Source organism: Coccinella septempunctata, chromosome 2 (assembly GCF_907165205.1).
Source record: "Coccinella septempunctata chromosome 2, icCocSept1.1, whole genome shotgun sequence".
Classification (NCBI taxonomy): Eukaryota; Metazoa; Arthropoda; class Insecta; order Coleoptera; family Coccinellidae; genus Coccinella; species Coccinella septempunctata.
In genome coordinates, this window is record NC_058190.1 from 16,939,827 (window position 1) to 16,951,503 (window position 11,677).

The 11,677-nt window shown below is 36.0% G+C and overlaps 4 protein-coding genes across 6 annotated transcripts; 3 read left to right on the plus strand and 1 right to left on the minus strand.

Moving 5' to 3' along the window:
- Window positions 1-464: 464 nt before the first annotated feature.
- Window positions 465-1,951, plus strand: LOC123308129. Its single transcript, XM_044890675.1, has 2 exons — window positions 465-1,729; window positions 1,787-1,951. The coding sequence occupies exon 1, from the start codon at window positions 470-472 to the stop codon at window positions 1,523-1,525; it is 1,056 nt and encodes a 351-aa protein (XP_044746610.1). The 5' UTR covers window positions 465-469; the 3' UTR covers window positions 1,526-1,729; window positions 1,787-1,951.
- A 1,543-nt stretch (window positions 1,952-3,494) lies between these two features.
- LOC123307955 lies at window positions 3,495-5,571 on the plus strand. Its single transcript, XM_044890460.1, has 2 exons — window positions 3,495-4,601; window positions 4,659-5,571. The coding sequence occupies exon 1, from the start codon at window positions 3,495-3,497 to the stop codon at window positions 4,395-4,397; it is 903 nt and encodes a 300-aa protein (XP_044746395.1). The 3' UTR covers window positions 4,398-4,601; window positions 4,659-5,571.
- Window positions 5,572-6,208: 637 nt separating this feature from the next.
- On the plus strand, window positions 6,209-7,653 carry LOC123308143. The gene is made up of 2 exons (XM_044890693.1): window positions 6,209-7,473; window positions 7,531-7,653. The coding sequence occupies exon 1, from the start codon at window positions 6,214-6,216 to the stop codon at window positions 7,267-7,269; it is 1,056 nt and encodes a 351-aa protein (XP_044746628.1). The 5' UTR covers window positions 6,209-6,213; the 3' UTR covers window positions 7,270-7,473; window positions 7,531-7,653.
- Window positions 7,654-7,757: 104 nt separating this feature from the next.
- On the minus strand, window positions 7,758-9,930 carry LOC123307581. Of its 3 annotated transcripts, none has more exons than XM_044889946.1 (3): window positions 9,715-9,930; window positions 7,962-8,081; window positions 7,758-7,907 (listed from the first exon to the last, which is right to left on the minus strand). In XM_044889946.1, exons 1-3 carry the CDS (start codon window positions 9,769-9,771, stop codon window positions 7,776-7,778), a joined length of 309 nt encoding a protein of 102 aa, XP_044745881.1. In that variant the 5' UTR covers window positions 9,772-9,930; the 3' UTR covers window positions 7,758-7,775. The 3 variants fall into 3 exon arrangements, 2 of the variants coding, with proteins under 2 accessions (XP_044745881.1, XP_044745880.1); XR_006536986.1 differs by adding an exon at window positions 9,515-9,650 and having other exon boundaries at window positions 7,758-8,081; XM_044889945.1 differs by having other exon boundaries at window positions 7,758-8,081.
- Between the last annotated feature and the right edge of the window lie 1,747 nt (window positions 9,931-11,677).

An 11,677-nucleotide genomic window follows, 5' to 3' on the forward strand; every position in this document is an offset into this window, starting at 1 on the left:
AAGAGGATACATCAGTGATCAGCAAGCTAAGCAAATGAAAACATATAACTCCACATGCCCGAGAATATATGGAAACCCGAAGGAACACAAGCCTGACAACCCGTTGAGACCCATTATATCAAGTGTAAATAGTCCCACGTCAAAACTAGCAAAATTTGTGGCAGACATTCTAAAGTCAGCATACAACCCAAACAATGACTATTATATAAAGGACACATTTGACTTCGCTAACCAAATTAATGATTTCCAACTTCCCAACAACCATAAAATAGCATCATTCGATGTAGTTAACTTATTTGGAAACCTAGATAAAAATAATATCATCAAAATCCTAGAAAAAAAGTGGGAACAAATTCAGGAACATGCAAACATTGATAAGGAACTCTTCCTGGAAATTACACTGTTCATACTCGAAAACAACTACTGTACGTTTCGTGGAAAATTTTACCAGCAAATATTTGGCTGTGCGATGGGGTCAGAAATCAGTCCTATTCTAGCATTATACGTTATGGATGATCTACTTGATAACAGCATAAGTAAACTGAAGTTCAGAATACCCTTTATCAAAAAATTCGTCGATGACATTGTCTTGGCCTTGCCTGAAGATCAGATTGAAGACACAATGAGATGCTTCAACTCCTACTGTAAAGACCTGCAGTTTACTATTGAGATGGAAGATCAGGAGCAAGGAGTTCCTTTTCTCGACACAAAAGTACACCGACAGAACAATATCATTAAGTTAAATTGGTATAGAAAAAATACCTCAGCAAACAAGTTTATAAATTATCACTCTGACCATAATATGAATATAAAAATCAATTTTATTAAGGGAATGAAAGAGAGAATCATCAAAATATGCCATGAAACCTTCAAACAAAATGCATTGAAAACATTATTCGAGATCCTAAGGCAAAATTCATATCCAGCTGTTTTGTTAAATAAACTTATATATGCGTCGGAGACAACACCCCAGCCTGATGTACAACAGCAAGAACAAAAGGACACAGAAGAGAAGCTTTATGCATCCCTCCCTAATATTAAAGAACTGACTTCCAAGATAAAATCTATTTTCAAAGACGAAAAGGTACTTCTGACAACATACAATAAAAAAACAGTGAAATCACTATATAGCACTCTCAAGGATCCAATACCAACAGAATTAAAGAGCAATGTGGTCTATCAGCTGGGCTGTCGGGATTGTCGGGGTGTGTATGTTGGCCAGACATCCCAATGGGTTAAAAGCAGAATATCCCTGCACAGATCAGACATCAGAAGAAACAAGGATCGATGTGCACTGGCAATACATGCTAATAACTTGGACCATCAAATTGATCTTGAAAACGTAAAAATACTCAAAATAGAAAAAAATTATCACAAAAGATTAATACATGAAATGATAGAAATCAAAAAGGGTGAATACACTATAAACAAGAAATCGGACATACAAAAACTCAGCAATATTTACAGCTATTTACTTGAAAAAGAAAAAGAAAATGAATTCTATGACGGTCCATTGGATGAGTGACAGGATAGTGACACGTCGACTCAACTTGTCATCGTTATATTTTAACATGAAAAACAAATAATTAATCATAGTACATCACAGTGAAATATTGGATATTTGGATGTTACTTTTGTATGTGTGTGTCAAAGACATTCCTGTACGCGACCTTGTATGTTTCGTTGGACGAAATTCTCAATGTGTTTTATTAAAAAAATCTCGTTTTCGGTGAGAACCGACTCCTTTATGTTTGTCAATTTAACTATTGTATATCTGTATTTTTAGAAACCCTGAGGATGCAATAAATTAATTGCGAAAGCTCGGTAAAGAAAAAAGAGTTCACATTTATTACATCAGATACCTGAGTCACTACACCCTTAACCTAGCAGTATTAAAAAGAAAAGGCTCTTAGTTCTGTTAACTTAATAATAATGGGATTTTATAATGGTATCAGCGACAGAAATGGACCCGAAACAACAAAACAATTGAAGATATGGAGTTCTAGCAACAACAAGTTAGCAGCAGCTCGAAACAGGAGAATATTTTTACTTGAATGTAAAAGGCAGGATTTGGTACCAGGACACATTGTGTCGAATATGAAAAATGTGATGGGTTTGTTCGATTATGGTAATAGAAGATTAAACAACAAAATTAAGGATTTCAACGACAAAACGATCAGAAAAATAATTAATTTAGAGATCATTCAAGTGAACTACAAAATAACCCGGCTGGAGAATAACATTAAGAAAATTCGGGCTACTCTGCAGCACCTACCTGAACAAATAATAACAGAGTATAGCTATAGGATGCACATTGCCTATAATAAGAATTTTCACAAGATCAAACGTGAAAATTTGAAGGAGATCGATGATCTGTGTAGAAAAAAACGAAATCAGATAGATATTCAAGAAAAATGGCTGAAGAACTTGTCGAATAAAACCCTTCCAGAAACAGTACGAAATATTTTATCACTCGGATCTAAATTCAGTATACCAACTACGAAAAAAGACATAAAAGTGGATAGTCTTATAGCTGACTTAGAATATGTTCTACTAGGAGTGACTGAAGACAGAAGAGATGTACTCAGAGCACAAGCGACGAATACGATCACTAACTTCACCCATGAAAACAACAACAGGAGCTCCTCAATACAAAAATGGTACAAAGATGCGAAGAAATTCTTGAAGGACAACGATGACCTAATAGTATTGGACAGTGATAAAGGAGGAGTGTAACTGTGATAATGAATAAGAGTGAATATGAAAGAAAAATACAGTCTATACTAGATTCAAAAGAATTTAGGGAGGTGCCCAAAGATCCAACCCAAACTATTCAAAATGAATGTAATAAATTTATAACCACATTGTGTGAAAGAGGATACATCAGTGATCAGCAAGCTAAGCAAATGAAAACATATAACTCCACATGCCCGAGAATATATGGAAACCCGAAGGTACAGAAGCCTGACAACCCGTTGAGACCCATTATATCAAGTGTAAATAGTCCCACGTCAAAACTAGCAAAATTTGTGGCAGACATTCTAAAGTCAGCATACAACCCAAACAATGACTATTATATAAAGGACACATTTGACTTCGCTAACCAAATTAATGATTTCCAACTTCCCAACAACCATAAAATGGCATCATTCGATGTAGTTAACTTATTTGGAAACCTAGATAAAAATAATATCATCAAAATCCTAGAAAAAAAGTGGGAACAAATTCAGGAACATGCAAACATTGATAAGGAACTCTTCCTGGAAATTACACTGTTCATACTCGAAAACAACTACTGTACGTTTCGTGGAAAATTCTACCAGCAAATATTTGGCTGTGCGATGGGGTCAGAAATCAGTCCTATTCTAGCATTATACGTTATGGATGATCTACTTGATAACAGCATAAGTAAACTGAAGTTCAGAATACCCTTTTTCAAAAAATTCGTCGATGACATTGTCTTGGCCTTGCCTGAAGATCAGATTGAAGACACAATGAGATGCTTCAACTCCTACTGTAAAGACCTGCAGTTTACTATTGAGATGGAAGATCAGGAGCAAGGAGTTCCTTTTCTCGACACAAAAGTACACCGACAGAACAATATCATTAAGTTAAATTGGTATAGAAAAAATACCTCAGCAAACAAGTTTATAAATTATCACTCTGACCATAATATGAATATAAAAATCAATTTTATTAAGGGAATGAAAGAGAGAATCATCAAAATATGCCATGAAACCTTCAAACAAAATGCATTGAAAACATTATTCGAGATCCTAAGGCAAAATTCATATCCAGCTGTTTTGTTAAATAAACTTATATATGCGTCGGAGACAACACCCCAGCCTGATGTACAACAGCAAGAACAAAAGGACACAGAAGAGAAGCTTTATGCATCCCTCCCTAATATTAAAGAACTGACTTCCAAGATAAAATCTATTTTCAAAGACGAAAAGGTACTTCTGACAACATACAATAAAAAAACAGTGAAATCACTATATAGCACTCTCAAGGATCCAATACCAACAGAATTAAAGAGCAATGTGGTCTATCAGCTGGGCTGTCGGGATTGTCGGGGTGTGTATGTTGGCCAGACATCCCAATGGGTTAAAAGCAGAATATCCCTGCACAGATCAGACATCAGAAGAAACAAGGATCGATGTGCACTGGCAATACATGCTAATAACTTGGACCATCAAATTGATCTTGAAAACGTAAAAATACTCAAAATAGAAAAAAATTATCACAAAAGATTAATACATGAAATGATAGAAATCAAAAAGGGTGAATACACTATAAACAAGAAATCGGACATACAAAAACTCAGCAATATTTACAGCTATTTACTTGAAAAAGAAAAAGAAAATGAATTCTATGACGGTCCATTGGATGAGTGACAGGATAGTGACACGTCGACTCAACTTGTCATCGTTATATTTTAACATGAAAAACAAATAATTAATCATAGTACATCACAGTGAAATATTGGATATTTGGATGTTACTTTTGTATGTGTGTGTCAAAGACATTCCTGTACGCGACCTTGTATGTTTCGTTGGACGAAATTCTCAATGTGTTTTATTAAAAAAATCTCGTTTTCGGTGAGAACCGACTCCTTTATGTTTGTCAATTTAACTATTGTATATCTGTATTTTTAGAAACCCTGAGGATGCAATAAATTAATTGCGAAAGCTCGGTAAAGAAAAAAGAGTTCACATTTATTACATCAGATACCTGAGTCACTACACCCTTAACCTAGCAGTATTAAAAAGAAAAGGCTCTTAGTTCTGTTAACTTAATAATAATGGGATTTTATAATGGTATCAGCGACAGATATGGACCCGAAACAACAAAACAATTGAAGATATGGAGTTCTAGCAACAACAAGTTAGCAGCAGCTCGAAACAGGAGAATATTTTTACTTGAATGTAAAAGGCAGGATTTGGTACCAGGACACATTGTGTCGAATATGAAAAATGTGATGGGTTTGTTCGATTATGGTAATAGAAGATTAAACAACAAAATTAAGGATTTCAACGACAAAACGATCAGAAAAATAATTAATTTAGAGATCATTCAAGTGAACTACAAAATAACCCGGCTGGAGAATAACATTAAGAAAATTCGGGATACTCTGCAGCACCTACCTGAACAAATAATAACAGAGTATAGCTATAGGATGCACATTGCCTATAATAAGAATTTTCACAAGATCAAACGTGAAAATTTGAAGAAGATCGATGATCTGTGTAGAAAAAAACGAAATCAGATAGATATTCAAGAAAAATGGCTGAAGAACTTGTCGAATAAAACCCTTCCAGAAACAGTACGAAATATTTTATCACTCGGATCTAAATTCAGTATACCAACTACGAAAAAAGACATAAAAGTGGATAGTCTTATAGCTGACTTAGAATATGTTCTACTAGGAGTGACTGAAGACAGAAGAGATGTACTCAGAGCACAAGCGACGAATACGATCACTAACTTCACCCATGGAAACAACAACAGGAGCTCCTCAATACAAAAATGGTACAAAGATGCGAAGAAATTCTTGAAGGACAACGATGACCTAATAGTATTGGACAGTGATAAAGGAGGAGTGTAACTGTGATAATGAATAAGAGTGAATATGAAAGAAAAATACAGTCTATACTAGATTCAAAAGAATTTAGGGAGGTGCCCAAAGATCCAACCAAAACTATTCAAAATAAATGTAATAAATTTATAACCACATTGTGTGAAAGAGGATACATCAGTGATCAGCAAGCTAAGCAAATGAAAACATATAACTCCACATGCCCGAGAATATATGGAAACCCGAAGGAACACAAGCCTGACAACCCGTTGAGACCCATTATATCAAGTGTAAATAGTCCCACGTCAAAACTAGCAAAATTTGTGGCAGACATTCTAAAGTCAGCATACAACCCAAACAATGACTATTATATAAAGGACACATTTGACTTCGCTAACCAAATTAATGATTTCCAACTTCCCAACAACCATAAAATAGCATCATTCGATGTAGTTAACTTATTTGGAAACCTAGATAAAAATAATATCATCAAAATCCTAGAAAAAAAGTGGGAACAAATTCAGGAACATGCAAACATTGATAAGGAACTCTTCCTGGAAATTACACTGTTCATACTCGAAAACAACTACTGTACGTTTCGTGGAAAATTTTACCAGCAAATATTTGGCTGTGCGATGGGGTCAGAAATCAGTCCTATTCTAGCATTATACGTTATGGATGATCTACTTGATAACAGCATAAGTAAACTGAAGTTCAGAATACCCTTTATCAAAAAATTCGTCGATGACATTGTCTTGGCCTTGCCTGAAGATCAGATTGAAGACACAATGAGATGCTTCAACTCCTACTGTAAAGACCTGCAGTTTACTATTGAGATGGAAGATCAGGAGCAAGGAGTTCCTTTTCTCGACACAAAAGTACACCGACAGAACAATATCATTAAGTTAAATTGGTATAGAAAAAATACCTCAGCAAACAAGTTTATAAATTATCACTCTGACCATAATATGAATATAAAAATCAATTTTATTAAGGGAATGAAAGAGAGAATCATCAAAATATGCCATGAAACCTTCAAACAAAATGCATTGAAAACATTATTCGAGATCCTAAGGCAAAATTCATATCCAGCTGTTTTGTTAAATAAACTTATATATGCGTCGGAGACAACACCCCAGCCTGATGTACAACAGCAAGAACAAAAGGACACAGAAGAGAAGCTTTATGCATCCCTCCCTAATATTAAAGAACTGACTTCCAAGATAAAATCTATTTTCAAAGACGAAAAGGTACTTCTGACAACATACAATAAAAAAACAGTGAAATCACTATATAGCACTCTCAAGGATCCAATACCAACAGAATTAAAGAGCAATGTGGTCTATCAGCTGGGCTGTCGGGATTGTCGGGGTGTGTATGTTGGCCAGACATCCCAATGGGTTAAAAGCAGAATATCCCTGCACAGATCAGACATCAGAAGAAACAAGGATCGATGTGCACTGGCAATACATGCTAATAACTTGGACCATCAAATTGATCTTGAAAACGTAAAAATACTCAAAATAGAAAAAAATTATCACAAAAGATTAATACATGAAATGATAGAAATCAAAAAGGGTGAATACACTATAAACAAGAAATCGGACATACAAAAACTCAGCAATATTTACAGCTATTTACTTGAAAAAGAAAAAGAAAATGAATTCTATGACGGTCCATTGGATGAGTGACAGGATAGTGACACGTCGACTCAACTTGTCATCGTTATATTTTAACATGAAAAACAAATAATTAATCATAGTACATCACAGTGAAATATTGGATATTTGGATGTTACTTTTGTATGTGTGTGTCAAAGACATTCCTGTACGCGACCTTGTATGTTTCGTTGGACGAAATTCTCAATGTGTTTTATTAAAAAAATCTCGTTTTCGGTGAGAACCGACTCCTTTATGTTTGTCAATTTAACTATTGTATATCTGTATTTTTAGAAACCCTGAGGATGCAATAAATTAATTGCGAAAGCTCGGTAAAGAAAAAAGAGTTCACATTTATTACATCAGATACCTGAGTCACTACACCCTTAACCTAGCAGTATTAAAAAGAAAAGGCTCTTAGTTCTGTTAACTATATATATATATATATATATATATATATATATATATATATATATATATATATATATATATATATATATATATATATATATATAAGACACCTGAGTAACGTCAACAGCTTAGAAGAATTGGTTGATATAGTCTATGCCGGGGCTGTCACAATATGTGAAACACATGGACGGGAAATAGGACAAAATACTGGACAACAAAATCATAAGAAAACACATGATACCCCTCCCTGGAAGGAACGCCTGCAAAATAAAATCACTAATTTGAGGAAAAAAATTGGAGTGATACATACTTACCTGAATATGCCGAATCCCTCCAAAAAGGTAACTAAAGCGGTTAGAAAGGTGGCTTCTGAATTCAAAATAAAACGCAGGGACCCCTCCTTCCAGCAGAAAATCTCCGTCACGTGCGATCGGCTGAAACAAAAAATCAAGGTATTAGGTAGTCGAATTCGCCGGTATAATGAAAGAATAAAACGCCACATAAACAACAAACTGTTTTACAAGAACCAAAAACAATTCTTTCGAAACCTTATGCATGAAAACTCTACCGAAGATGGCCATCTCGATTCTAAACTGGCACACCAATACTGGAGTGGAGTATGGTCTGAGAAAGCCACACACGACGTGAGTGCATGTTGGATTGATGAAGCCCAATCAAAAATACCTAATGTGCAGATGGAGGACATTGAAATAAATGAAGGTGATATTGCGGAAGCCCTAAGAAGATCAAACAACTGGGCATCACCAGGAGTGGATAAGCTCCATAACTACTGGTGGAAATATCTGAAAAGTGTGCATCAACCCCTAGCGAAACTCTTTCAAAAAGCCTTTACTGACCCTTCTGTTATCCCAGAATTTTTCACACAGGGAATAACATACCTCATACCAAAGCAAGGCAATCTCGACAACCCAGAGAATTACCGCCCTATAACATGTTTACCAGCAATATATAAAATATTCACTACAATCCTGGCTAGACAAATTAACAAACATATTAGGAGAAATAACCTCATAGCACAGGAACAGAACGGATGTCGTTTGAATACCAAGGGCTGTAAGGAACTATTGGTTACTGACTATATAGTGACCAAGCAGGCGCGTAAGAAGCTCAGGAACATTTCGGTTGCCTGGGTTGATTATAAAAAGGCTTTTGACTCCGTTCCTCATTCTTGGCTATTGAAGGTATTGGAGATGCATGGAATAACCCCCCAGGTAATAGGCATTCTGAAACACCTCATGAGAACTTGGAGGACTAAACTAACTATACGGGACGGGGAGCAGGTAGAGGAGTCAGAACAAATCCGCATCTGCCGAGGAATTTTTCAAGGCGATACATTAAGTCCTGTATGGTTTTGTCTTGCGCTTAACCCTCTGAGCCTACTTCTGAATAATACCAGCTATGGCTATGTCATCGACAAGAGAGCGAATACAAGAATCACCCACCATCTCTACATGGATGACCTTAAACTGTACGCTGCAAGCCTGGAACAACTTAAAAGGCAACTAGAAATAGTGGCAGCGTTCAGTGACTCTATAAACATGCGGATGGGGATAAATAAATGCGCTACCCTGGAAGTTAAGAGGGGGAAAATGCAAGACACAGGACAACAAACAACTCTTTTAAATAATGTCACGATACCAACTCTAACGGACAAACAAACCTACAGATATCTCGGAGTGCAACAAGCGTTGGAAATAAAAACATCTGAAATGAAGGATCTCTACAGGGAAAAACTCCACTCAAGACTGAACCTGCTACTTAAATCAAAGTTGAGTTCGAAATCTCTGTTTAATGCCATAAATATCTGGGCAATCCCTAGCATAACCTTTTCATTTGGTATACTGACCTGGTCGACGACTGAGCTCCGCGAAATAGATCGAAACATCAGAACAACGCTCACTAAGTTTGGTATCCATCACCCCCACTCTTCAAAGATCCGACTCTACCTGTCACGACGGCAAGGAGGCAGGGGCCTTCTTAACCTGGAAGACACGCATGGGAAACATATAGAAAACTTAAGAACTTATTTCTATAAAAATAACTCACCTCTCTTTCAAGCGATTCGCATGGCCGATGACAATCTTTCAGCACTAAAACTGTCATCTCGAGACTACCATCCGACGCAGCGAAATGATGAAGAACTAAAACATGAATGGCGGTCCATGGCTCTTCACGGCAGATACCCTGGTCACCTGGAAAAAGAAGAAATTAATAAGACCGAATCGCTAAGATACTTACGTGCAGGGTATTTGTTTCCTGAAACGGAGGGAAGATTGATGACGATACAGGACCAGGTGATGCCCACGAGGATGTACTTGAGACATATTGCGAAACAGGACATCCCTTCGGATCGCTGTAGGAAGTGCTCCCAAGCCCCTGAATCAATCCAGCACATAACATCTTCGTGTACAATTATGGCTCCGAGGGACTACCTGGACAGGCATAATGCAATGGCCAAGATATACCATCAGCAAATGGCCCTTAAGCTCGGATTACTTCAGCACGAGATCGAACAGCATTTGTATTGTCCTCAGACATTGCTGCAGAACGAGCGCTATAGACTCTACTGGGATGCCACGATGTTGACAGACAGGGGAGTTGCTCATAATAGGCCGGACATTACATTGTTCGATAAGCAAAGAGAATCCTGCTTCATAATTGACGTCACCATACCGGCTGATGATAACGTCTCTAGAGCCTACGCTGAGAAGTTGAACAAGTATGGAGATCTGGCATTTCAACTCAAGGAGCTCTACAACCTAAAGTCTATGAGTATAATCCCCTTGATAATAACTGTGAATGGGTTGGTGGAGCACCACCTTATCGAGAACACAGAGCGTTTAAAGCTAGACCTCAATATAATATCACAAGCACAGAAACAAGTGATCCTTTATACAACTCGGATTGTGAGGAAGTTTCTGCAAGGTCCGTAGCAACAACGAATGCCTTGGCGAAAGCCCGACAGTCGTTGATATAATTCCCCCTTATAGGTGTGTAAAAAAAAAAAAAAAAAAAAAATATATATATATATATATATATATATATATGTATATATATATATATATATTTGTCCAATAGAAGTTTCCAGTCCCGATACGTTTCTCAGGCAACCCGAGACCCACATGATCCGAAAGTTTTTTTTGAGAATATACGCCAAAATAAGGTTAATGAGAAATATAACTCCTTAGGCACACTTAGAGGGAAAAAGATTTTTCTCATTCAAAAAAGTAGTATATGTGATAATATTTTACGGACCCGAAACACCCGTGATTTTATAGAATTCAACCATTTTAAACTCATATGATCGGAAATGACCGTGAAATGGAATCCCTCTAGGTACTGTTATGGTTTCAAAATTATGATGTATGTTCAGATACATAATCCTTACCAGTTTTTTTTCTGTGAGGAATTATAATTTCTGAGATTCAAAATTTCATAGTTTCTATTTACTTTATTTCAATCAGGTATGTCAAGGTAAAGAGCTGAAATGAAAGATTTAAAGAAAAATTGTTGTAATTATTCTGTGACTAATTTAAATTAGTGATATGAAAAAAATCAAGATAGGATAAAAAAAAATTGAAGGAAAGAAACCGTGGAAACGGGATAGTTTTTAGTTGATTGTTTTTTGGGAGAGTTGCAAGAAATGTTATGAGAAGTTATGAAAAGAAAATTGTGAATTCTGAAGAAGTAAACCTGAAGCAAACTTGAAATAAAAGCACATTAAAAGTTGATTAGAGGAAATTACCTTTATATAACAGAAAAACATTAAAATTTTCACCGAAGATATAACTTGTTATGGTCATCATACCGTTAATCAAGATCAGGATATCATAAACATTGAATACAAGGAATCATCGTAAGTTTGGACATCAAGATATAACCACATCGACGATTAACCCAGGATCAACCGAAGAAACAATAACATAACCTTACAAATCAAGAGAGAATCTCGAATTGAAATAGAACCATAGATAGCTGATAGAGCATAGTGATTGATAAAAAAGAAATA